The sequence below is a fragment of the Gavia stellata genome, chromosome 8 (genome assembly GCF_030936135.1).
Source record: "Gavia stellata isolate bGavSte3 chromosome 8, bGavSte3.hap2, whole genome shotgun sequence".
Lineage (NCBI taxonomy): Eukaryota > Metazoa > Chordata > Aves > Gaviiformes > Gaviidae > Gavia > Gavia stellata.
Genome location: NC_082601.1, coordinates 16,926,819 through 16,954,192, shown reverse-complemented (window position 1 = coordinate 16,954,192; position 27,374 = coordinate 16,926,819). Strand labels below are relative to the sequence as shown.

The 27,374-nt window shown below is 40.2% G+C and overlaps 1 protein-coding gene across 3 annotated transcripts; it reads left to right on the top strand.

Moving 5' to 3' along the window:
• The first annotated feature begins 3,418 nt into the window (after window positions 1–3,418).
• ERCC3 (ERCC excision repair 3, TFIIH core complex helicase subunit) lies at window positions 3,419–26,167 on the top strand. 3 transcript variants are annotated; one of them, XM_059820284.1, is made up of 16 exons: window positions 3,419–3,437; window positions 3,489–3,500; window positions 3,572–3,777; window positions 5,314–5,550; window positions 6,197–6,246; window positions 7,593–7,728; window positions 7,934–8,098; window positions 9,052–9,256; window positions 10,331–10,645; window positions 11,848–12,032; window positions 15,199–15,401; window positions 18,751–18,847; window positions 19,037–19,154; window positions 20,340–20,458; window positions 24,518–24,670; window positions 25,306–26,167. In XM_059820284.1, exons 1-16 carry the CDS (start codon window positions 3,419–3,421, stop codon window positions 25,438–25,440), a joined length of 2,355 nt encoding a protein of 784 aa, XP_059676267.1. In that variant the 3' UTR covers window positions 25,441–26,167. The 3 variants fall into 3 exon arrangements, with proteins under 3 accessions (XP_059676267.1, XP_059676265.1, XP_059676266.1); XM_059820282.1 differs by lacking the exon at window positions 3,489–3,500; XM_059820283.1 differs by lacking the exon at window positions 3,489–3,500 and having other exon boundaries at window positions 3,419–3,446.
• The last annotated feature ends 1,207 nt before the right edge of the window (window positions 26,168–27,374 follow it).

Genomic DNA, 27,374 nt, shown 5'->3' with positions numbered 1-27,374 from the left:
ATTTGAACACCATATTGAAATATGTCATACAATTCCACGTCAGCAAAGCAGTCTCAGAGTATGGGTTTTTTCAAAGTGCCCAAACCAGAATTCGCCTAACTGCATTGAAAAGTGTACTTTAGTTATCATCTGCTGCAGGCACTTAAATTGAGAATTTTAAAAAGCGATTTTTTTAGAGCACTTCCTGAAGGCTTCCTGTGCTAATACAGGGTTTGTATTTGCATTTTGGAGATTGTACACTGATGCGCATACCAGAAAAAGGACTTCCCTCCACTCACAGAAATACCGTTAGAGATTTAGCTTCCTAGCTCTGGGTACTAGATTCTGGGTTTACTGTAGAGACCGCAGCAGAGTTCTTAATGGACTTGAAATTATAGTCGGTACATTTGTAAATGTGGTACTGTATTAAAAGCTGTTTACTTTCAATACACAGGAATATCATGTGTCTAAGCAAATCAACAGATTTCTCAGTGAAGCTAGCATTGTGCCTATGAAATTCTTTCCTGTGTCTTTTGGATAAATCCTAATCCTGCCGTTGTCTTGACTGAAAGCCTTGTAGCACCTGTAGGTACAGCGCAGTACAGCAAGCCATTCTTTCAGACAACATAGAGCAACGTCTAACTGCAGCTTCAGAGACTTGAGCAAATTGGTCAGACCTACAGTTATTTATAACCAATTTCTTACTTTTTTTAATCTTGAAAGTCTTTGTCACGCATATAGAAAAGCATAATGTGTGTGCTTGAATGTGAGTCCCTATGGTGTTTCTGGAAAAACAGAAGTATCACCGCCAGTATCATTTCTTCTTGTTGGTAACTCGCTCTCTTGTGTTAATGACAAGTCTGCAGTGTGAAATCACATACAATTACCAAAGCTTTTCTATCCCCATGTACATATAGCCAAAAGTGATGTTTCATGGATTAGTATTGTTACTTATAGATACATATATATCCATCAGTAAGCTATTGCTAACTGAGTAAAGCAGGTACTAGTGAAAAGTGATAGACACTGACCATATTTAAGAGATTTGGGTGTTTATAGTTGCTGTTTTAATGTGCAGAATTCATGCCAGCATTAAAATGAAGAGTTGGCTTTTTAAAACTCTTTTTAACTTAATCTTACTGTTGTCATTCTAAAATCAATGCACAAGCTTGGTGACTAAACCTGGTGACTTTTATAGCCGGGTTTGAGCTTTGGGACATTTAAGGAACGCCATGAAGATAAATAGATTTGTGACCTGAACTGCTCTGTGCGCCATAGTAAGAACATTTCAAAGCTGCTGGGAAGCAGTTTGCTTGATGTGACAGCCAAATGTCACCCACAGTTACCTGGGTGTCGATGCTGCCTTCGGGAGGAGCCACAAACGCGCACTGAAAGGGGCAGGCAGAATTGCTGCCAACCTAGGGCTTCTGAATCAAAATCCTTGATCAGGAACGAAGGAGCTCCTTTCTCTTTTTATTCCCCCCACTTGGCTTGCACGGTTTATTTTTCTTTCTAGTTGGCGTAACGTAAATACTGCATAGGTGGTGGCCGCAGATAGCTCCTGAATAACGTGCGAGTTAATGTACAGCTTTATACCAGGGCCCTGTCACTTGAACCCAGGACGCTGCAGCTCCCCGCTTGCTGGAGCAACCCTTGGGTTTTCTCTACCACTATATACCTGTATGTATTTGAGGGGTAGATGGGATGGAGGAAATGAAATTTCTCATCTTTCAAAGCACCGATGCTAGCAGTCATGCTTTTGGCTAGGTCTTAGTTTTCATAAACCTACTTTAAAGGGAGAGGAACTGGATTAAACCACAAAAATTGTATCTCGTGGTTCAGCCCTTAGGTTGAGTCCACTGATGAGGATTGAAGGTCAGGGTCTTCTGTCGAGACATAAGGAAAAGGGTACTCTAACTCCAGAGTGGATATTCCTGGGAAATATTTCAGAGGTTTTTCATGTCTTTTACCCCAAAACTAGACGATCCTTTTCCCCAGAGGTTATATAAAGTGGATTTAAAAACAAGGATTGTGTTTTCTTTTCTGAACAGGCACCAGACTGTCGGTTCCCTAGTGTTTGTTTCTCGTTGATACTGGTATAGAAGGTGGTGTCATCCTAAAATTGGAACGGTTTATTAAAGCATAGTGTCTGTCATCTCAGACCTCGCAGGAGTCGTATAATGGAAGATCACTGTAAATACGTGGAGGAGATTTAGATGAATTGGAGCGTAGGCTTTTAGTTTTCATGAAGCTATGAATAAAAATTTGTAAATTTACTCTTGATCTAATGTACATTTTTATGTAGCCATTAAATTCTCTATTTAATCTATCAGTTTCTCACTGTAAATGTTTTTACTCTCAGTTGAATGCTGGGCACAGTTTGTAATGTATGTACACAAAGGTGTTTTTTTCTATCAACGTTGACTTTTTTGCACATTTTTGGAAATATTTAATTTGTACACTGATTTAATACTCTGACCAATTGTTGATGGGTGTATGAGAATCACGTGTGTGTGCAATGTACTACTGTCTGGATGTATGGTTTTTTTATTACTTTTGAGATGTTGCTACCAGTAACTGCACTGCTGTTGCTGCTTTACATGGAATATCTTGTGTATAAAAAAAAAAAAGATAAAAACAATTAAAAAATTAGCCTACGGTTATCTTGGTTGAGGAACTCAGGAGTTGGGCGTTGCTTACTAGTTCCGTTTGTCTGACAACCTTCCAAACTTAACAACAAACAAAAGCCCCTTGTAATTCTGTGTATGCATTGAATGTGTGTGTGTATATATATCCCAGTAATCTTATTCCACAGTTTCATTTCTACATTTTTATGAACTTGTTTTTTAAGGGTACTATGTTTAGTTAGAATAATTAAATATATAAAAGCTTTGAGAGATGATTTACTAGATAAATATATTTTCAGCTGGCTGATGTTCAAAATATTTTTTTAATTTTTGTTTTTAACCATTCAAAATGTATTTGTATTTCCAAAATCAGACACGAATTGTACTTAGAAATATATTAAAACACTCTGTAGGGACAACAGTGTGATTTCTCTTTTAAGAATTTTGTATTTTAGAGCGATGTGGAATTCGTACCTGAATTTCCAATTGGTGCTTTTTTTTTTTCTTTAAAAGGTACTGTGCCGAAGTCTGTATTTTTAATTATTATTATTGTATGTGAAAACCCATTTCTATGCCTCGGCCCCTTCTCTTTCCCCGCGGGTACGGGGCCGTGCCGAGGTGCGGCCGCCGGCTCTAGCCGAGGCCCCGCTGCCGTGCCCGCCCGCGCCTCCACCCGCGGCGGGGGCGGCCCCGGGAACAGAAAATCGATGGCGCCCGGCGTGGGTTGCCCGGCCCCTGCCTCCTCCCCTCCCGCGCGGCGGAAGTGACGCGCCGGCCGGGCGCTGGTGAGCGGCGGTCCCTGCGCGGCGGCCATGGGCAGGAAGGAGCGGGGTGAGCAGCGCGGGGCGGGGGGCGTCCCGGCGGCGAGGGGCCGGGGGAGAGCGGGGCGGGGGGGTCCGCTCCGGGGTGCCGCGGGCCCGGGTGGCGGCCGTGCCGCCTCGTCACAGCTCCGGCTTTGCTCCCAGATAAGAAGAAGTCCAAGAAGCGCCATTACGATGACGATGAAGATGATGAAGACGAAGCTCCCGGCAAGGAGTCGCAGGAGGCGGTGCCGTCCGCGGCGGGGAAGCAGGTGGAGGACAGCGGCACCAAAGTGGACGAGTACGGGGCGAAGGACTACAGGCAGCAGATGCCCCTGAAGACCGACCACCCCTCGCGTCCCCTCTGGGTGGTACGTGCGGCCGGGCGGCCCCGGAGCCGCCGCGGGGCCTCGCTGCCCCCCGCCGCGGGGGCTCTTTTCCTCGGAGGGCCGGTGAAGGCGCACACGCCTCCCTGTAGAGCTCGCGGTTCCTGTGAACCGCGGTTGTGGCGGGCTGAAATGGGCTGCAGGCCCGGGCGGGTGACCTGGCTGCTGTAAGCCTGTCCCTTACCGGTAGGGTTTGTAGGCGAGACTGACGGCGGCGCGTTTGTGGGGTTTTCCCCCGCAGAGAGGCCGGGAGCGTGCCGCAGACCGTCCAGCAAAGCGTGCTCCGCTCCCCGGAGTCCAGCGGGGACGCCAAGAAAAAGGCTGTGTGCGCGGGTGGAGGGAGCCCGCCCCTGCGCTTGGCCTCGGCAGCTCGGGCAAAGCGAGGTTTGCTCTGGTTCCGGGGGGGTTGCGGGTGCGGTACCCGCAGTGCCCATGCGGGGACGGTCGGGCTGTGAGCAGCCTGAGGCCGCCCCAGATGCTGCCTCCAGCCCCTGTCTGGGAGCCCCTCGGAAAGCCCAGCTGGATTACTCCCATCCCGACAGTCTTGACAGTCTTCTCGCAGGTCCGTTTCTGTCAGGCATCCCTCGCTATGGGCGTGCCGTTGAACAGGCAGGGCAATGGATGGCCTTAAGCCACATGTTTCTGTGAGGGAGGTAAAATAGCTTGTGGAAGTGACCGTGTTGGCTAATGATACAAGTAGGATCTGCTATTGCAGCGACACAGCGACGGGGTTTGTGTGTTGGAATGAAACAGCATTAAGACAGACTGGTCTTATCATCTGTAACTGGTTCCCTTTGTTTTCTCTGCCCTGAAAGGGGCATCAATAAACCCGTCCAAGGCACGGCCAGTCGTACAAGAGTATAGAGAAGAGGTGGTTGCCCTGCCAGCGTTTGCAGGGCCTCTGTTACTGAATGCTGTGACACACAAGTGCTATCTCTCCTCCTCCGTTCATTCTGTGTAAAATGAGTGAGGAGTTTTGTTTTGTTTCAGGGGAATGGGGCTGGAAGCTTACCTCTGCTCAAGCAATTTGCTTAGCATTAAAAAAGAAAAAATACCCTGAGATGTCAGTCTGGGAAAGCTTAATCGATCTGGGTGTGCTTTATTCTTGGTGCCATAGAAGGGACACAGACAAATCAATGTCTGGATGCTTTCAGAAGACAAAAGTTGTATGTTCCCGTGTCTCCTTCCGTGTCTTTTGCCAGTTTTGGTGGTTCTGCATAAAGTTGTCTGTTGTCTTTAAAGTGCTTCAACATCTTGATGGGGAAGAATAGTTACAGTAAAATAATGTTAGAGATATATGCTAAACTTATGTTAGTTTTGTTTGTCGTTGTTTGTTTCTAAAATTACTTTTTCCTTTTTCTTGTAATTTTGTCATTAGGGTTTCAAAAAAAGTGTTCCCTATGATGTGTTACGACCTGAATGCTGGAGTATCTCTATATCGTAGTGGCTGCTTTATAGGAAATTCCTTATTCTGCTTAACTAACACTGTTCTGGCTTCAGCATTTCTTTTTCTTTCTCTAGGCTCCTGATGGCCATATTTTTCTGGAAGCCTTTTCTCCAGTTTACAAATACGCACAGGATTTTTTGGTTGCCATTGCTGAGCCTGTGTGCAGACCAACCCACATTCACGAGTACAAGCTGACTGCTTACTCGCTGTATGCTGCTGTTAGTGTTGGCTTACAAACAAGTGACATCACAGAGTACTTACAAAAACTGAGCAAGACTGGTGTCCCAGATGGAATAATTCAGTTTATCAAGGTAAGGCTATTTTATTGGCATTGGAAATATATCTACTGCTACTAGTGAAAGCCTTTCCGGCTGCCTCTGCTTATTGATTTATTGTTTTTTAATCATTCATTCATTTTACCATCTTATTCTATTCTGTCACTGTTTCAAGAGAACAGAGGTTTTCTCTTAATTTTGTCTTTCTTCTCTAGTATATTATTGCACAAATACTATTTCCACAATATATCCTGGGTGCGGTTTATAGTTTTTTTAAAAAAAAGGTATACCAAAGTGTCTGTGTACACACTTTCAGCCAGTAGGAATTGTATGTGGGGAAAGTTTCTTCAGATTTGTTCTGGAAGACTATGAATGTGGGAAGCAGCCTGGAATAGCCAGGCGCTATAAAACAGAGCTTACCTTATCCTGCAGGTATGTTCTTGCAGCAGATTGGAATTGGGTATAAAAACTGAATATCTGTGACTGATCTCCTACGTGACATGATGTGTGCGTGTTCTAAAAATACCTTTTCAGGTTTGTTCCGTAAGCATGACAACATTGCAAGTAAATGTTTTATGATACTGTGCTTCCCCACGAAGACCTAAACTGCATTGCAGCATTTGGTCCCAAACATAGAATGGCTCTTTTGCGTATTCCTAATGACTGCTCTTGTTTTTTGTAGCTGTGCACTGTCAGCTATGGAAAGGTGAAGCTGGTACTGAAACATAACAGGTAAGTGGCTTCTTCCTTAAGTGTGGGAGAGGAAGTCTTCCAAATGCACAGCTGTGCATAAATGAGTGGTCTCAGTAGCTGCTGAGTCTTGCAGCTCCCAGCTGAGTATAGCATCTATCAATACAAGATTGCTTTCTCAGTTGTTGAAAGTGTTTAATACATTAGTCAATGAATTCAGTTTGGCTGTCCTGAGCTACTAGTGGTTATCAATACGTTTTTTAAAGTAGATTGCAAATTTGATACTCTAGCTTGTTTCTTTATTGCTTGGACTTGCAACATGTCCTTAAGGTTTTCAGATAGTTCTTTCATTCCTTCCTTCCTAATCTACATGAGCCTGGTTAGACAAGTTTTTCTACTGCTGTCCTTCAGTCACGTGTATTCTGATTTGTAATCCATTATTCAGGAAGGGTAAGCAAATCCATTGGCAAGAGGTGTTTGCTTCCTGCTGGGTTGAATCTGATTTGTTTTAAACATAGAAGGTAACATGGGAAGGGACCATGAGAGGTCAGCTAGTTTAGAGCTGACCAATTTTATATAAACCCATGATTCTGCGGTAGGGAGAGACAGCAGAAACCTGAAGCCTATGTCTGCACCTTGCCTGTGTTTTCTCTTTTCTCCTTTCATTTCTTATCTCAGACAGCCCCAGATAAAGCCCGGGACTATAATCTAACGCACCGCTTGTGCTGCTGCTTTTTTGAACCTGCTGCTTTGGATAAAACTAACGCTAGTGTTGCTAGCAGGTTTTTGTCCTCTTCCTAGGTGTTTCTGAGAAAAAGATTTCTCCCATTCCAATTCAGACTTACGTCTCTCTTGGCTCACGTTTTAACTGTGATCTCCAACCAGCGTCATTACTGATGAATCTCCAAGGAGAGAAACAGTTTCAGGATGCGCTAATGTAAATTTTTAGATGGTTTGTGTTTTTGGAGGTTTGGGGTTTTTGCCTTTTGGGCTTTTTTGGTGCTGCGAGCAGGACTTTAAAACACCACACCCAGCGTTTTCACAGACTCACCTCAATTCAGTCTCAAAAAAATAGGCTTGTGTCACAAATACGACACCTATGTGAGAGCTCTCTCTAGGCAGTTCTGCTGGAGTTTTCCCACTCGTGTTATGTTAGAGAACGTTTGAGCAAGATGCATGACTGCAAAGTACATGATGCTTTTGGTATGAGGAATCTTTTAAAAATTTTGATTGCCATAATTTCTTTATTTTTAAATTACCACCCCCAAGATGGGATACTTGAGAGTGCATCTGGGATAGCTCTATATTTAAATATCTATACCACTCTTCCTGTAAGTTACTCAGTTGATGAGTTCATAAAAATGTTTTTCTTTGTTCTTTAATCTTAGGTATTTTGTGGAAAGTACCCACCCTGATGTCATTCAGCAGCTTCTGCAAGACCATGTTATTAGAGACTGTCGCCTGAGAAATGCTGAGGGTGAAGAAACAGAGCTCATTACAGAGACGTTCACAAGTAAATCAGCGGTATGTTTGTGCATGTTTTAATACGATTGAATTAATGTTAGTTAAACTGTTGCTGTTTGGAGTGGTTATTGTTTGTTCATTGTATCAGCAGTTGCTTTCAGTTCTGTCAGCAATGATCTATGCCTCCTTAATAAGCCCAAATTGGGGGGGGATGTGGGAGTGTCTAATGAAACCCTTGGGGAAAATTCCTGTCCATCTATTTCAGATTTCCAAATCCAGTGAAGGTGGCTTTGGTCCGTCAACATCCCAGGGAACAGATGCTCAGAATAAGCCAGATGTCCCAGCTGACTTATTTGAGTTTTATGAACAGATGGACAAAGATGAGGAGGAGGAGGAGGAAACACAGACAGTATCTTTTGAAGTCAAGCAGGTATGAGTGGTTTAGTCTCTGCATTTGTAGCTTTGGGGGATGTGCCCAGGACTTGCAAATAAGCATGAGAACTTAATGTAAAGTACTGTGGCTCTTTGTTTGATAGGGGAGATCAATGGAAGTCATTAACATTTCTTTCCTTTTGCCTTCCAAAAATCTTAGGATCATCTTCTTCAGTACAGAGGGTGGCAGACTGGGTATTGTTCCTTCCCTGCCCACAAGACAATAATTAGTTTTGGGTTGTTGGTTTGGTTGTTTTCTGTTCTTGTTTTGTGATTGATATTTGCAGAAGAAACTCTCGATGGTTCTAATTTCATAGCTTGAGAAGGGTAGCTGGAGGTTGGAGCACAGTCCTGACTTGACCTTCAGAGAGCTTTTGTAAAATTTCTCAAGTTGTTTTTGGACTTGATGATTCTGATGATGTCTTACTGGGGAAAACAGAAATTTTTAAAAAGGTAACTTAGTAGCTATTCTGTTTATTTTTAAAAACCCAAACCAAACCAACAATGTCTTGGTGATTGAATCAACCTGTGATTGTGGTGGAATAACTACATTACCAGGGTATGAAGATTTTCCACATAACAGATGTGCGGCTTTGGTAGGTCTTTCCGTGTAACACACAGAACCTTTTGTGTCTGTTGAGCTTTTTGTTGCGGGACTTCAGGGTGTAGTTTAGTCACTGCTGGATAAACAACACATCTGAGATGAATGCGTCATGTTCTTCCATCTGCGTAAATAGCCCTCTCTAATATCGACTGTTACTTAAAATGGTTGAGGGGAGCGGGGCTGGTCGCGAATAAAGTTTTTGGAATAAACTTTAACCCTTGCAGACTTCATGAGCATAAAAGATAAATGTAACTTCACATGGTACTATATAATCTGGTTGTTTGGAAACAAAAAAAGAAAGAATTAATTCAGACATGGAGAACTTACCAGCTTTGTTTCTTCTTCAGGAGATGATTGAAGAACTTCAGAAGCGTTGTATCCATTTGGAGTACCCCTTGCTGGCAGAATATGATTTCAGAAATGATTCTGTGAATCCTGATATTAATATAGATCTGAAACCTACAGCTGTCCTCAGGCCCTATCAAGAGAAAAGCCTAAGGAAGATGTTTGGAAATGGACGAGCCAGGTCTGGTGTTATTGTCTTACCATGTGGTAAGTTTCTGGGTTGCTATTTAGGGGTTTTGTTCTTTTTTCGCCTCTAGTAAAGTAACTTCCAAATATGACAGCTGCTTAGATTTCAAACAGTGGTAGGGACTGTTCTGGGTACCAGTATGCAGAGTCCTGTTGGTTTTTAGTGGGTGGTGAGGCTGTGGTGAGGGAGAGCCTGGCTGATAGAGCTGTCAGGTATCTGATTAACAGTGCTGTCAGTATCCCTGTAGTGACTGAAGAACTCATTTGCGGTTGTGGTACCTTCACATTATTATTCATGCTTTCACTGTTCCCTCTAAGTCAGCTCTGCTGACCTTCCAGTGAAATGTAAAGCTGTTGGCTGTTGTTCCTTGGTTGGGAATAGGGAGACTGTGGGGAACAGGCAATACAAATTTGGCATAAGCGAAGGAAGAAAAGCATATGCATTTGGCATATGCAAGGAAGAAAAGCGCTTGTGTGCACAAGTTCTGGGCAGGGGAGCTTGAGAAAGAAGTGAGGAATGAGCAGATTGGGACAACCTATGGGAAGCAATGGAAAAGGGAGAGAACAGGATACTGCATGGCAGTACCCTTGGTATTGGGGGTGGAGGAGGCCCATGGGAGATACGGTGAGGGCCTGAGAGAGTGTGTAAGGGATACTGGAGGAAGGATGAAGGAGGAATGGAAAGATTTAAGGACTTGCTACTTGGGAGAATGACCGTAACTGGCGGGGGCAGTAGGATAGATCACCTCTAGGGGAAGCTTTCTGTAGCCACCTGGAATTTAACATGTTTTTGAAATTAAGAAGTCATTAAAATGATTGCTTCTAATTGGCAAAGCCATTGTTCACAATGATTTTCTTGAGAAAATACAGTTTTGTGTCCAGTAGACAATCCAGCTGTTTTTTTGGAGGTTAATACTCCATTTCTTTAAGACTATTATAGTAAAGAAACAACAAAGAATTTGCCCTTACATGATTTCATATCCTCTCACAGTTTTCCTGTTTTCCTTTGCATTCCTGCCCCGCGCCCCCCCCCCGCCCCCCCCCCAAGTGATATCTGAGAGTTGACTAATGAACATCACTCTTCTTCCTCTGCAGGTGCTGGCAAGTCTCTAGTTGGAGTGACAGCTGCGTGTACTGTCCGCAAGCGGTGTCTGGTCCTTGGTAATTCTGCAGTGTCTGTAGAGCAGTGGAAAGCCCAATTCAAGATGTGGTCCACCATCGATGACAGTCAAATATGTCGGTTCACTTCTGATGCCAAAGACAAGCCCATTGGCTGTTCTATTGCTATCAGCACATATTCCATGTTGGGACACACAACGAAAAGATCCTGGGAAGCAGAAAGAGTAATGGAGTGGCTTAAAAGTCAGGAGTGGGGCCTTATGATACTTGATGAAGTACATACTATCCCTGGTAAGGAAACTGTGCAAACCTTTCATGTTGTATACACTCTTAATGTTACTCTGCTCTTTAAGAAGTGGCGGTTTTTTTCCTGTCTTTCTCATGATTAATCTAGCAAGTAAACCTGTGGCTTAGAGTTTTGAGACAAGTAAGCTGCCTTGTTCTACTTTCTTTTTTTCTTTTCTTTTCCCCCCCATACTACAGTTTAGCTGATCGTTGCTTTTCTGAAACCCTTCAAATTAGACACTGTGTTTTCTATAATGGCAGTGTAAAATCAAGTGCCTTCTCCTTCTGTGTAGGTTGGTAAAGTGCTCTAAGATACCTGAATTACATTTGTATAATTTTCCTGTAGACAAATTTGAACAGGAGAAGAATTCATCTGCCTTCTTTTCTTTGAGATATAGTGGCACTGTAGGCTAGCTTTTAATGTCTATTTCTGCTCAAGAAAATGTAAGTATCCAGTCCAGAAATAGCTGTTGTATTTGAAATTACTATGTAGTTGAGATCTATACTATTGGAAAGCGATAATGTAGTATTAAAGTGTCTGTGGAATAATCCTGGCTCAGAATACCACCCAGGATTCTGTTCGGTGCTCTACCTTGTTTCTTACGTTTTCATCTGAATATAATTTGGTGTCTACAGAAATGATGGATTTCAGAAGTAGACCTTGATGATTAACTGCTATTTTATCGAAGTAGCATGTTGCTGCCACCCTTCTTTCACTTTTGTTCTTTCTTGGTTTCATAAAAATTAAGGTATAGAATCTCCTCTGTATCTTCAGATTCTGCAATTACAGGATCTCTGGCAATACTAAAGATGAGTAATTCTGCCATATACTAGAAGTTCTGAACATGGCAGAGTCAACCAAGAGTCCTTGTGTCATAGTTCTTTCTATGAAATACTGTATGACCTAAAACAAGCCATGTAACCTCTGAATATATTAATGTTCTCTCGGGAAATTGGAAATAATACAGATGCCAGAAGGTTTACTGGAATTTTCAGAGTACACTGAAGTTGTAAACTAAAGCTGCAATCAGTGTGAAGTTTTGCTGTAACACAGATTTGTTAGAAGTGTATGTGAAATGAGGTAAAATTTCCTAACGCTGTGCTTGCTGTGTGTTCAGACATTGATGAAGGTGGTTTTTTAAGTTGAAGTATTTGTCTCGTAAATCTATTTAGGAAAGTAAACAGAAAATTTTTCTTGCATTTCTTAGCAAAAATGTTCAGACGCGTGCTCACTATTGTACAAGCCCATTGTAAACTGGGGCTGACTGCTACCCTCGTCAGAGAAGATGATAAAATTGTTGACCTGAACTTCCTGATCGGACCAAAGCTCTATGAAGCCAACTGGATGGAGCTGCAGAACAGTGGCTACATTGCTAAAGTCCAGTGTGCTGAGGTGATGCTCTGCTTTTTGGTACTACTAGTGTTTATTTAGTATGCTTATAACTGTTCTTTTTTTTAACAAAGATGTGTATAAAATTCTAAGTATTTAACTGGGAAAAACAGGTGCCCTTATGACTTTTCATTTACGTTGTAGCTTAGGTAAGGCTGTCACTGGTCAATATGAACATGTGGCAAATCCAGTAGCGACATGTTCTTTGGAGTGACTTCAGTGCTCTTTCGCTTTGCAGGGTTTGTGGTGTTTGAGCTGCCTCCCAGTCAGCATTCAGAAGCGTGAACAGTGGTTGCAGTATTGTAGACCTAGTTCGATGCAGTTGACATTCATGTTGTCTGACTTGATTTCGTATCTTAAGCTCTGTTCTCTGTGGCAGCGTAACATCATGTTGTGATGAGCATAACATCAGGTGGTATGCTGGAAGCTGCGCTTTAGAGAGTTCAACTGGTAGACAGTCTGTAGTCGTTTGAGGAAAATTGTTGTAACTCTTAAAACGAAGGATAGTAGAAAGTTTAAAAAACATAAGAAAACACCTGCTTATTTCAAGCCTGAATACATGAGGGTGAAAATTGAAAAGATAGGACTGGCTCTTACTATTTCTTTCCAGTATAATGATGTGACCTCTGTTCTTCCCAGCATATGGATGAGAGAAAATTCTGGTGTCGGAGAAGTGGAAACCTTTCACACAGGCACATTAGAATGTTAAAGTAACCTTTCTGGGTCAGACTAAAGGTCTAACTTAATATATTGTCTCTGATAATTGTTGAGGAAGATACCTAAGGAAGAGTCTAAAAACAGGGCATACATATCTGTTACTTCTCCTGATACTTCTCCAAGCCCTCCAGCACTTATGAGCTATACATGGTTTCTGTGTAACCATCAGTGGGTTTCTTTTTCATGAACTTATCTGGACTCTCATTGAATGGAAGTAAAGTTTTAGCAGCTACAACGTGCTATGGTAGAGTTTCATAACTTAACTGTCTCCTGGGTTTCTCCTGGGGGTTTTTCGCTTTCTTTTCTGTTTTTTTTTTTTCATTGTTTTTGGGGTTCTTTGTGTTGTTTTTTTGTTGTTGGTTGTTGTTGGGTTTATTTTAAACCTGTCTTGCTAGTTTTGTGCAATTCTTCCTAGCTCTGGTACTGGAATAAAAGATGCAGATGCAGGTCAGCTGTTCCAGTTTGCACAAAGTTCAAAAGTAGAAGTTGTAGAAGGAAAAAAAAACACAACTGTTTTTAATTAACAGAATTCAAGGGAAGAGCATCTAGAAAATAACTAGGTTGAATGGAGAGTAACCAGTCTGCAAATTCAGATTTGACTGTTTATGGACTTTGGTTAATTCTGCCTTGAAAGCATAATTCTTCTCAGTCCCTGAACTGCCCTTTCGACATTGAAAAGTGAAGCATGGGCTACCTTTGTTCTCAATGATGTGCAAACTCTGCAAGTTTATATTCTTTAGGTCAATGTTTTGAAATAACATTCGATGGGACTAGCAAAAGCATAGAATCAAAAAAAGCAATGTTGATGGCTGGTAAATAACAAGTCTAATACATACACAACTGCATTACATATTTGTTTGGATTTTCTTGACATGTTGAGAAGTAGCATCTTTAATCAACTTGCCTTATTCGCCATAGCCAAGAAAGATGTCTGGTTTGCTCTTCAAGTGCAGTTCTTACTAGGTGGCAAGAGGGGGCAGTGCTGCTGTCTGATAAGGCAGGTCATGGTCATTGCCGGTAGTACTCTTTCACTGCTCTAAAAGAGAACAAGCAGCACAGTTAAAAAAGTTAAAAGAAGTTTAAAAAAAGAGAGCAAGCCTGTTTTTTAACTGTATTTTCAGAGGTTTGTAATTTACAAATAATCCCTCTCCCAGCTGCCATACTAAGATTTTGGCTTGGAGTGTGCATCTTGCAAAATGTAAAAATGAAAAGATCATTGGGGTGAGGAGCAGGTTTTAGCCACTTCTAAATTCAGAAGAGAGTGCAAATACAAATCAAAATATGTTCAGTTTGCCATGTAGTCAGAGGCATTGAGCAGTAGATGAATTATTTTAGTACAATCAAATGTTCAGTATTCATATCTCATTCTCGCTTTGACGTATTCTCTTCTAATTTAAGAATTTTAAATCTTTCATATAGATAGCATACAATAACAACAGAGCCTCTTCAATGCACACATTTATTGTTACTGTAGTCAAGGGATGAAAAAAGCCTCATCTAGCATTTAACTCACTGGAAAAAATGTTCTGAAACAAAAAAGTTCTTAACAGTACAGAACAATTCAGGTTGTTGAAATAAACTCCTGTAAATTGTTACACTTGTGAACAGATTTTTATTTTTTTTTTTTTTTTAACTTCCTTAGCTGAACAACAGTTATGAAAGGGGCTTTTCTTTGCAGTATTCTGGTAATTTGTACTCCCAGTGGATATAGGAGAAGAACCCATAGTGTCATTGTATGCTATAGATAGTCTCATTGCATTTGCATAAACTTCTAAACTTCATAATTTCTTCTATTTTCATGCTACAGTAGAAAAAATATCTCAGTAAGCCTAGACTTGTGCAGTACTATGATGTGTATTCACGTAATAAAATAATTGCTTAGGGAAACCTATTGAAAACTTCTAATCAGTTCTAGTGTTTTGAAAGTTGAAGACTCAATGGGTGTTAAAATAAAGGTCAGTCCTTTGTTGGGTATATGAAAAAAGGATTGGTAAATTTGTTCTGTAGTGAAGATGTAAATGTGTCTCTGAGCTTTCAGAATATGGATGAAGATGATTTTTTTTTTTTTAATGGAAAAAAGCTTTGACTGCTGTGACAAGGAGATTACTCAGACAGTTCATTCCTTTAATTATTGCTCTGAAAAAGTAGTAGCATTCAGTAAAATTATGAAGTATGAAACATAAAGGAAATATCTTCCAGTCCTGTTCCAATCCCACTGCCTATTTCTGTCACTGCCAAAGCATTTTGGAAGGCCAGAATATTAATGGCCAGACACTACACCAACCGGTAGATCTCATTTTAGTACAGAAATTGCTGTGTTAAAATTTGTGGCCTGCACTATACAGAAAGTTATAATGCATTATCAACCTCCTAATATCTTTTCAATTCCCATGGGAATAAAATAAATAAATAACAGAGGGTTACTTTATGTGTGTATGTTTTTTAATTCTAGGTTTGGTGCCCAATGTCACCTGAATTTTATAGAGAATACGTAGCTATCAAAACAAAGAAGCGGATACTGCTGTACACCATGAACCCAAATAAATTCAGAGCCTGCCAGTTCCTGATTAAGTTTCATGAGCGACGCAACGATAAAATCATCGTATTTGCTGACAATGTGTTTGCACTGAAAGAGTATGCGATCAGACTTGGGAAGTAAGTGTTCACAACCAATGATGACACTGTTCTTTTCCTCCTTCCTGGAAAATTACCTTGTAATCTCGCAGCTTTCAGTGGTCTTTAGATATTGCTTGTAATACTTGATTTAACTCCAATCCCCCTATATAAAAAGGGGCTCAGGAGGGTATTTTTTGGATGGATCTTACTGGCACTGCAACATTATTTCTCTGTAGAACTGTTTGAAAAGAATCTCTGTCTGGCACTTGCCTCAGAGGAGTTTTCATCCCAGATTCCTGTGAAAGACTGTTAGTATTTCTTCAACCATTTTATTATTATTAAAAGCCAGTGGAAAAATGAGGGGCTTTGAAAAATATCACTTGAACTATTTCTTTAACAAACAGTAGCTTCCCCTGTCTCTCTGAGACAAAGGTTTTCAAATATACACTCTCTGGATCTTTCAAGATCTTTTGGGACCCAGGGCATTCCTCTTCAGGTTCTTCAAACATCTTAACCTTGTCTAAAAATAAGTAAGACAAGCTTTTGGGGGATCTGTACCAGTCCACGGCCTAGAACTACTGTAATCATTTAATGGACAAAAGGATATTGCTCCCATGAAGCTCCTCAGCTACCTTAAATGACTCTAATGTGAGTGCAGTTACAGAAGGTTGTACAAATAGAATTTAATGAGGGGTTAGCATCAGTGTGTTTGTAGGGTTTGGGGAAGGATGATCAGGGAGTGTGTTTGCTAGGATCAGACATAGAGCAATTATTGGGGAAAATAAACATAGAAGCTGGCCTCATCCTTTCTTTGACAAGCCCAAATAATGCCTTGCTTTCTAGAAGCTGTGGGGCATTTTGACTGCCTATGATTTCATGTCTAGGAATTTTAGCAGTAGTTCTTGGCAAAACCACAAACAGGCCTTATTCTTTGCAAAATTCATGATAAATTTTGACTGTAGTTTAACAGCCATGTTGTGCAGGCTTGTGGTGACATCAAATAGTAAGCAGAGCTAATGGTGCTGGATGAATTTTAATCTGTCTGGACAGAGATTAGCTGTAATGATGCCTCTGGAACGTCTCTAGCAGTGTTCAGTGCACCACAGAAAAAGCCTTTAGCAAAGGCAATGCTGGGACGGGTGCTTGCTAAGTAGCACAACAGTTGTTAAGTGGGGTAGACACTGTAGAAGCGCAGCAGGAAAACCACTTGAAGAAACATTAGGTGCTTGCTTTTCATGTTCTTGAGTGAATTCTCCATTCCTCACATCATGTACGGAGCCTCAGGTTATACAGCCATCAGCGTTGGAAAGAAAGGAGGCTTGCAGTGCTGGATAAAGGTGAGGGAGTCTTTATTTTAACCAGAGAATTTTCTATCGTAATTTGCTATGAGCATGCTGGAACAAAAGGAACTGTTCATTTGGGTGGGACAGGAGTTACATGTGTTAGGAGGAGAGAGCAGCCCTGCGGGTTCAGCGGTAGTGCCCAAGGCTGGCTGCCCGGCCTGGGCTAGCCCAGCAGGAAGACAGTTCTCACTGCACTTCGCGTGACCTGATTCAAGCAGGTAGGGTGGGTGGGCTCCCAGATGGAGGGAGAGATGGCCATGGTCTGGCTGCCTCTGCCAGCTCCCCTTTCCCTTGGTAGTGGCAGGGAAAGACCATGCACGTGACAGGAATTATTTTGACTATAATTTTGGGGGACACAGAATTAAAATTTGCTTAGCCAGCTTTTACTTTGTCATGAGTCTGTCATCCGGTGTCGTATAGCTCATGTGCTGACTGTTTTTTACTGGTGTTATTAATATGTTTAAATCACTGTTTTTGAAGGACTATGCCGCTACGGTTTTGACAGTTAGGTCAGTTAATGGGAGAGGGATCTGTCATTGCAGATGCCTCAAATATCTTTTTGCAGTGAGGAAAAGGGGTCATTTAAAAACCAAAGTCAGTTTAGCATTGGGTGTTCTGGGTTCAGGAATATACACAGATATGTGTTAATGAATCATTGTCAAGTAGGATTGGGGGGGGGAATATAAAACAGAGGATTGATAGCCAGGAGTTCTAGGTTATTCTGTTCTTAAAAAAATGTGTTCGAACACTTTCTTGGTGGCTTTGAGAAACAGGAGGCTCACAAATGCTTTAATTTCAGTTCCAGTTTAAATCTTCCATTTAAGTTTTGTTGGGGATTAAAAATATTACTGAACGCTACTAGTTGAATAATAATGGTATTGTTTCATAATTGACTCGTTTGCCACTTTCATTTTTTAGTTGTTTTTTTCTAAAAATCTGGTTAAATACACCAAAAAGAAGAGTTAGATTAGAGGTGACTAGGATTGTTTGGTAAAAGAAAACCTAGGATAAAGTTTGTAGTAAAGAAAGCAAGAGGAGCCAACACACAATAATTAGTTGATAAGAATAGAAAACCTTAATACTGTGCACTGCAGCTTTATGTTCAGCTACCACCCATGTGTGTCCAATATTAAGTTAAATGAAACATGTGGGGTTGGTTCCTTGTGTTAGAAATAATGTATGGAAGTACGTTATTTGGAGTTGCTTGTTAATCGAGCATTTGGCAAAGTAGTAGAAAAGATGAAAAACCAGTGGCTATACACTCATGCATGCCTCATTTTTTATGTGGGCTTCACCGTTTCTAGCTTGTTTTTTATAAACTCTGCTTAGGCAGGAAGAAAACAGCCAGACTCTGGAGAGAATCTCGGAAAATTCATAGTAGCCCAAGTTACTCACGAAGTCTGTGGGTGACTGAGAGTTTGTGTGAGCCTTCTGGATTGAGATATTAAATGTTCCAGGTGATTCATCGTCAAATGTTAGAAACCTTAGGTGAAACGTCAGTGTGAGCTGCTCATGGCCATGGAACATTTGGGACCTTGTTCTTGTTTCAGTAGGTCCAGAAGGTATTGGGAGGGGCAAGAGATTAGCTTCAAAAGCAAAAATAATTTTCCCAGAACATCCAACAGCCAGCTTGTGCCACTCAACATATCACTGCTAAAGAAGCCTGGATTTTCAAGTGTTTAAATAGGAAGCAAAGGTTGCAGATGGTTATTTTAAATAACAGCTGCCTTCAGTCTTTCGTGTAGGCTTAGCAAATGTATTCAGTCTGTTGTGCACCAATGAAGCTGTAGATCATAATTGCAAAACATTTATAACTGTCAGAATTTATTTCTGGCAGACTGGGTTGCTGCAAAGGGTTCCACAAACAAATGGGTAGCTGCCATGAAGAGCCAAACAAGCTAAAAGTTAAACTGTAAGCTGTAGCAAGATCTGGTTTGGGTTTATATCAGTTCAAATGTGTACTGTGCTCCCTGCCATGGTATCTTAATACCTCATAAGAAATGTTTGAGAAATCTTGAATTGATGTAATGTTCTGTTCATTTCAGACCCTATATATATGGTCCTACTGCACAAGGAGAAAGAATGCAGATTCTGCAAAACTTCAAGCACAATCCAAAAATCAACACTATTTTCATTTCCAAGGTAAGTGAGGACGTTCAGTGTGTCCTCGTACCTATCTTCAGGGTGAACTTTATTTAAGAGTAAGTTATACATACATGTTGTGTATTTGACATCTTTGTATCACAGCTGACAAAAGTATACTTTGTATTAAGTCTTTGTTTATGATATATGGAAATAAGATACTGCTCAGAGGCTGCTTCTCTGTTATAGGTAGGTGACACATCCTTCGATCTGCCGGAAGCCAATGTTCTGATTCAGATTTCATCCCATGGTGGGTCTCGAAGACAGGAGGCTCAAAGACTGGGACGAGTGCTGAGAGCCAAAAAAGGTAAATGGGGGGGTTGTTGGGCTCTGGGCCTTGGATCACAGTATGATAGAATTGCAGAGAAACTGGATGTTCATGGTACATCTTTGTATTGTCCTTGGGTTATGTTTTAGGCAAAGAGAATATATGTCTATATAAAAGTGAATGAAAATGAAGCATTTTCTGGGTCAGTAAAACTTTGTGTTGGGAAAACTTCCAAAGGACAAAAAAGGCGGAAGGAAAATGAACTTTTTGTTCTTTGGTGGTTCTTTCACTTTTTCATTCCTTGATAATTTCCTCAACATGAAATCGTTTTTAAAAAATCATGTTATTACTCTAAAAAGCAAGTCTCTAGAAAGCACATTTTTGATACTGCACATTACTTCCTTTTAAAAATGGGATTTTTAGTTTTAGTTTCCAACTAGTTGTGTTTTTGCAAAACGTGACCAAGGAGCTTTTTGTTTAGAAAAACGATTCTTAAAACACTTCCTGATTGCACTTAAGACCTGCATACACTTCTTTCTTGTGCAGTTTGTGCTTGTTACAGCTGAGGCTTTGTTTGAAAATGCATACAAAACCCATGTTAGCAAATTAACAAAGTCTTAGTGAAACATTGGGTTTTAAAAGAGAACCCAATGCTCTTTGGGTAATAGATCTTAAGGACTGAAAGTTTAAAAAAATAAATTATACACAGCCTGGTATATCCTGGGCTTCAAATAGCCCTATGAATTCTTAGCTAAATATCTTTGTCTTGCCTTTTTTAATGCAAAAACACTGCAAACACTGGTTTACATTGATAAAACTCTTCCTTTGTCTTTTTTCTATTTAACTTTTTTGACTTGTGTTGCAATCCTTGCTCTTGACTTTTTACTTCTTTATGTAATAGACTTAAAAATAATTTAATCTTTCACCTTGCCTAGCATAATAAAGAAGCGGGTTCTTCTCAGAGCACCAGTATAATTGTGTTAGTCTACATTTCCTTTTTTTCCCTTTTCACCCATTCTCAACTTACTAAGAACAAGAGTAGGATTTTCCATGCTGTGTACTTTGTCAGTCAGTTTATGTAAGGTCAGGGTGCAGCTAAACTTTGCAGATTTTTTTTGTGGAGAGGCAACTTATTTAAACACCTGTTTTCAGTAATCAGTCCTCTTTTGTTCTTAGTTGCAGTGTTCCAAATGGAACTAATCGCTCGGTGTCTTTGTTTCCTAGGCATGGTTGCAGAGGAATACAATGCCTTTTTTTATTCTCTCGTATCCCAAGACACTCAGGAAATGGCTTATTCAACGAAGCGACAACGATTTCTTGTAGATCAAGGTTATAGCTTCAAGGTAATTTGTCCCTTCTATTTATCATACTTGTGGCCTAAGAATGTAACTTTCATATTCTTTCGTGTTAGTATTAGGTCAAATACTTGAGAATCCCAGTTATGGAATGTATTAATGAAGGTTTTGCTCGGAAGCAAGAACTGTTCCAGTATTGTTTTATCATCTATATTACTGTGAGGGTAGATACAAGTAGCTTAGTACAGCTTCTAGAAAGGTAAGTATTCTAACTTCAAACGAAGCATCTGCTGGGGAGTGAAACAGAACATTACTTGCATCGTTGGTTTATATTCATGCTCTTCAATTGTCCATCCATGCAGGCCTCCTATTATACATTATGATACTGGTTGTGCATAAAGCATTGTTGATAGGTGTTCACGTTGTAGTGGCCAGCAGCAGTTCAGGAAACTTCCAGAACGTCACAAGTCACAAATAATTTCCAAAGAACTCCAGTCTCAGACTAGTATTTCACTATGGGGAGAAAATCTTTTTCCTTGTGGCTAAAGACAACATACAATGGGCAGGATTCATCCATCCTACATTCATACATCTGACTCTGGGAATTGTAAAGTTAGATGTCTGAAGTGTCTAGCAACCCATTCCAAAAGAAATACCTTTCAGGGACCTTTGTCCACACACTAATCTTGTGCACTGTTTCCACAATGCTGTCCAAAGCCCGCAGTGGTACAGAAAATCAGTGGGGATGCCGACATGTTGATACGGTGGCTCTGTGTTAGCAGAAACTGTTCTTGCTAATTGAGGTCTTCAGACTGTGATTATTTAGCCTCCACCACCAGTTTGACCTTCCTCTTGTAATTTTCTCTGCATGGAATGAAGTATTGTCACCAAAATCACTGAGTTGAATGTTAATTGATTAAGAAACGACAGAATTTACTTCAGGAAAAGACTGTTATTGCAGAGTAGAAATCTTCATACCTACAACTAAAACATACTCCTCAAAATAGAGAACATTGCCAGTGTTGACAGTGTAACAGAGCCATGACTTGAAAGTCAGAAGTTTCCCTTTTGTAAAGGACTTAATGCTGTCTCATTTCTCTAGACATACTTGAAAATTGATCACCCCTTGTACTTCAGTTTATTACGTATCTCTCTGTGTCGTCTTTTTCCAAACATAAAATGTCATTCCACGAAAGCTCCTCTATTTTATAGATGTCATGGTGTATCTCATTTATTTTTCTTTTAATCCATGGGCTGTCCCATATGCTCATCTATGGGGTTGTTAAAGGCAATAGAGTGTCATGACAGCTCTTCTTTTAGGTAAATTATTCCTTTACAAAACTGGAGTTTACTGCTCTGGTTAGAAGTCTTCCCAATAAGAAACATTGCTGAGAAGAAGAATAAAAGATAAGGCTCCTGTATCTGTCTTTAGGGAACAAGCTCAAGCTTATGGCGTTGACAGAATTGTGCAAGGATTGCACGAGGTGCCAGGGCAAGCAGCCTCCGCTGGATTGCGCTTGAGCCTAGCTATTTAAGAGCTCTTCCTCATGAGGTATACATGCAGTACAGGACATCCCTGTGGTAAAACCTCTCTGAACTGCAGCTATGCTGAAGTAAATAATTTCTCTGTAATCATTGACCTGTTAAAGAGAGCTTTAAGGGGGTCCTTACATTGTAACAGACATGTCAGAGTCTTTGTAGGTAAAAAGCTTGTTTTGCTTTGTAGTGAATGTATTTTGACAAAATTGTAGATCAATACTAAGCTGCAATTGATTACAGCAAATGCATCTATGTGGCTATAGCCAAGAAGATTAGAGAAATCCCTTTACTTATGTTTGAATGCCTTGGATTTAGAGCTAAGAAAGAGGCTAAAATTAGAGAGATTTTATCTTGCAAGGAAGACCTAGTCCTAGGACCTTTGTTGTAATATGTGGGGGGGGGGGAAAGCAGTGCATGTGGCAGCTGAGTATCTGGAGCAACTTTTTAGCTGACCAGTATTGGAATGTTCTTTATTTGCAGTTTAGGAACAAAATTTTAGAATATCTATTTTCTTTTGTTTGCCAAACTTTAAGCCTTAGTCATAGCTGTCATCAAAGAATAACAGAGCTGGAGAAACTTCCAAGAAACCATCTATTAGCTATGTATATGTCATTCCCAGCAGATGTTTGCCGCTTTATTCTTCCAAATATGGAGACTCTACCTCATCTTTAGGTAATTGTTTCAGTGTCAATATTCTTTCCTTCAGAATTTTTGTTCCTAATGCCTAAATTACTAAAAACTCATTACTCCTTTTAAAAGGGTAACAATTTTCACTTTTTTTCTAGGACTTACTTTCTTCTTGCCATCTCTTAATAGCTCCATTGTCTGCCTTTCATCAAAAATGGGACTGGAATAATATTTTTTTTGTGTAATCACTTATTTTTGTCTTTGCTTCTTAAATAGGAGCCTTGTCATCACAATTTACTGCTGGGAGCTTAATTATCTAGCGGGGTTTTTTTTGTAGCTAACCATAGTTTAATTATTTACTGTACTGTGTTCTTGTTTAAAGGCTGAATGTAGGATATATTAAATTTTAAACCAGTAGCAGAACTCCTCACTACAGCGAAGAACTGGGGATAACTTGGCATCTGTTGAACAGCTTAAAAAAATGATGATGCAGTGGGAATTCTTTCCATCCTATGAATCACATTAGCACTGTTGTGCAACCACAACCGGAAACAGGCTACTGCAAATTAAAATTTGTTTTTCTGACTCCTTTTTCTTTATTTTTGAGATGATCATAGCACATGTGCTTCTACTTAAACAAGAAGGGGAACCATAGTGTTCCTTTAACCGTATAGTAGGACAGGTTGCTTCCCTGAATGGATTCTTAAAGCTAGGACACTTCTCAGACAGACATCCATTTTCAAATTAGAAATTGCCATTGACAACAGCCCACAACACTGATTATTCGTTCTAGAGTTTCACTACCTTGTTTTTCAAAAACAGTACTTTGCATCTAATGTGGATTTGTTTTGCCTTAAGCTATATTTATATTGTTTTATCAGTCTTTGTGATCAGATCCAGCCCAGTTTACTGAGGTAATTAGTTTCTAATTGTATTGACTCAAGAGATAAGCTGAAAAAGGAAGATGAGGAGGGGAAACACTACATAATCAAGGGAAATGGTTGAATGAGAATGTCTTTCTCAAAAGCTCTTCAAGTTGGAAACATAGTGGGAAAACAGATTCTCATGTATAAACATGTTTACCAGAATGCATTTAACTGCAGGAAAAATTCTTGTGAAATTTTCAAAATACCTCTAATTAAGAAAGCAAACTGCCTGTTGTAAAGCTTTATAACAGAAGCTTGAGAGCTTTTCAGTTCTTCAGAAGAGGAGGTTTCTCAGCCTATGGAGTATATGGCACTATATTGCTAGTAGATGGCATGTGTCCTGCATCCATGGTTATCAAATGAGTTACTAAGAATTTCAAAGAGAACATATGTAACAGCAAAGTTACCTTGTGTCTAAGTACACAAACATTGAAAGAGTCCTTTCACTCTGCTTCTGATGCTTTGTTGCAGGTTGCTGCACTGTCTCAACAACTGATCATACATCTCAGTTTGTTAGGGGTTTTTTTTCCCATATTGCTCAATGTTTATTGCTAAAATTCTCAGTGTCTGGAAAGCTAGTGGATTTTTGTTAAATATATAGTACTGGTTCTTAAACTAGACAAATTTAGAGCCCACAGCATGAAGCTAACCTTACAGTAAGTTGAATATGCATCTGAGTATATTTGGTCAGGTTCATGGTCAAGCTGGTATGGACAGTGTTACGCTGACATCCTCTGTTCAGGGCTTTTCTTTTTTCTTTATTTTTTTTTCCCCAAAGGTTTGTACTTTGCATTTCCAGCTAGGATATAACAAGGGATGTGTGGTGTATCTGTACACACCACTTAGCACAGATACATACAAAATCTTGCTATCTGTAGTGTTAAGCTCTTCAGACCATTAATAAAAGTTGAAGGCAGTTCCAACAGGATATGGAATCGGAAATATTTGTCTTGGTTTTGAACAGCTAACACTGAGGAGGAGGAGCCCTCACCTTGTACTGTGCTCTGTTTCTTAGGTAATAACAAAGCTTGCAGGCATGGAAGAAGAAGAACTTTCATTTTCGTCCAAAGAAGAACAGCAGCAGCTTCTTCAGAAAGTCCTGCAAGCATCTGACCTGGATGCTGAGGAGGAAGTAGTAGCTGGAGAATATGGTTCAAAGTCAGCTCAGGTAATGAAGAACGCTTTGAAAAGGATGACCACAAATGTGACAGAACTGGACCATTTAATTTTAGTTCTAAATGGGATGCCATCAGTGATGCCCTAGTATTTTTAAGATGCACATATGTCAGAGCACATATTCTTTTTTGGTGGCACTGTGCTCCTTGAATCGTGCCCTGATTTCCTCATGCCCAGAGTACAGAAGCATAAGGGCGACTTTTGTTCATTTTCAAGGGAAGTACTATTATTGTAAGTAGTAGTTTGACATTTTCAGCAACAGATATAAGAAAAATAAATAGCCTGAAAAGTTTCTTGATACATAAGTTAAAATCAATCTACAATGTGGTAATTAATTTTTTAGGATTAATTTTTAGCTAAATGGCATTATGCTGAAGTGCATTAGGAATTCCCACTCTAATGCAGCTGGAGCCTATTAAACCTTACATATGTTCGTATACTTATGGTGAGTGGCAGGCAGTGACTTTCTTTGTAGAAATTCTTCTTAAGAAAAAAACCTTCGAAGCCTTTTTGGCATTAAGGTCACTAACTGAACAGTGCTGTCCAGTAGCTAGTGGGCATCCGTAGGTTAGAGTTGGTCTATCTAATCACACACTAAGCAGGTGGTTTTTGTCCCCTTACTTGCAGGTGTCACGTCGTACGGGCACAATGAGCTCTATGTCAGGAGCAGATGACACGGTTTACATGGAATACCACTCTTCACGGAGTAAGGCATCTTCAAATAAACACATCCATCCACTATTTAAACGTTTCCGGAAATGATGTCCTTCATGTATGCATTTAGTTAAAACTGTGGATCCATTTACCTGTTTCCATAACTAAAAATATGGAGTTGAAATTTCTGACAGGTCCTTTAAAAGACTTTTTTTATATGTATCTATATAGCCACATACTTACTTAGCAGTATATGTGCTCTCATGGATCAATGTGAAAGGAAAAAAAGGAACTAAATCTTACCACAGGAAAGATATTATCCAGTGACTAGATCCTGGTTATACCTGTCTGGTTTTCAGGGTAATTAATAGAATTTATTTTTATCAGCTGAAGACCCTTTTTCAGAAGAATTCTGGAAAGGTTTTGTAAATGAAGTTTGTACTGATGTTTGAAATATTATTTATCTGATTATTGTGTCTGCTCAACAAAATATTGTTTTTTAGAAAGCTTAAATAAAAATCATTCATTGAGCTGAACAAATCCTGATAGGAGCACTTTACATAATATTTTTAAACTGGGAGCTAATTTATACTTAGGATCTAACCTATCTTAAAAGTCTAACAGATTGTTTGGAAATATTTTGAAGTTCGAAGACAAGGAGAAAGAGGGACTTTGTCTCCAGAGTAAACTCAAGGAAAGCATTATTAGTAAATACACATACATTCTGTGCTCCATTTTCCTGATTTTTCTTGCTACTGTTGAGAAGTTGCTGAAATAAAAGCTGTTTCCCTTGTCATTTATATTCTATTTATTAATCATGCAATAAAACCATCGTAACTGCTAAACAGTGCAATGTCACTGCAGAAGTTGTTATTGAATCAAAAAGTGTTTTGACTTGTCATGAGATGAGTTGGCAGCAGAGGTGTGAAGGAAAGATTCCTGAGTTTGGGGCTTTTTTCATAATGAGGACTGCAGTACATTTCTAGAAAACTTGAGGCGAGGTGGGGGTGGTTTGTGGCAGAAGAACGCTTTTTAAATAACCTCTGCTTAATATTGTAGCAGTTATGTTACTTGGTATTGTATTATGAGGTGGGTTTTTTTGCTGAGAGTTTGAAGAGCTTTAGGGACAACCTATGAAATAACATTGATCTTGATCTGTTGATTCAAAATGGGTTAGTATAAATCTTTCCCGTACTGGAAGGAATGTGTATGGTAGAGCTATCCTGGTTATATGACAAATGTGCTTCAGAAAAATATTGATTCTGTTTCTTATTAGCATAAATTCACAAATTGAGAATATAGAAATACTGGAAGCGTAATTCAGAACACATGGTGCTTGTTTTCAGTCTCTGTATCAGAGTCAGGTAATTTTGAAAATGGAACTGATCTGGTTCAGTTTAAACAAAGGTACGACTCCTCACCCGACGGTCACAATAGACAGCAATAGAATTACTCTGTAATCCCAGCCCTCTAGGAAACTAAATTGTCTTGTTCAGCCACAAAACTCAATACTGTATTTTGTCAGGCGCGTGTCAGAACGCTTCACCATGACCAGACAATGCATGGTGGGCTCTCCCAGCCCTGTAGCCTGAACCCAAAGAACCTGGGACCCAGCTCTCTTGGAGTGCTGTCAGGTCCTCACATGCTTTATCAGAGGCTCTTGTTGGCCAGTGCTTCTCTTCCACAAATGGATAGCGGGATCCCTTTGTAAGTAGGCTGTGGAAACAACATGGCTGAGAGCTCCATGTTTGCCTTGAAAATGGTGCACATGAAGAAAATCTTGCTTTCTGCTATTGCACTGCTGTATACATACTCTCCTGAAACGCTGCCTTTATCCCTACGTGAGTATGCTCGCACAACACCGCGTGTTTTCTAGCAGCAGCAAGGTGCAACGCAGTTCATGGATCCAGATGGCTTGCAAATGAACAGTGATAGCTAGGTGAATATCCAGGAAAGATTTGTTTGCTCTAGGACTCTGGCTAAACTGGTGGCAAAATAACATAGATTGGTGTGGCAAAACTGTGTTTCAGACCATGAGCGAT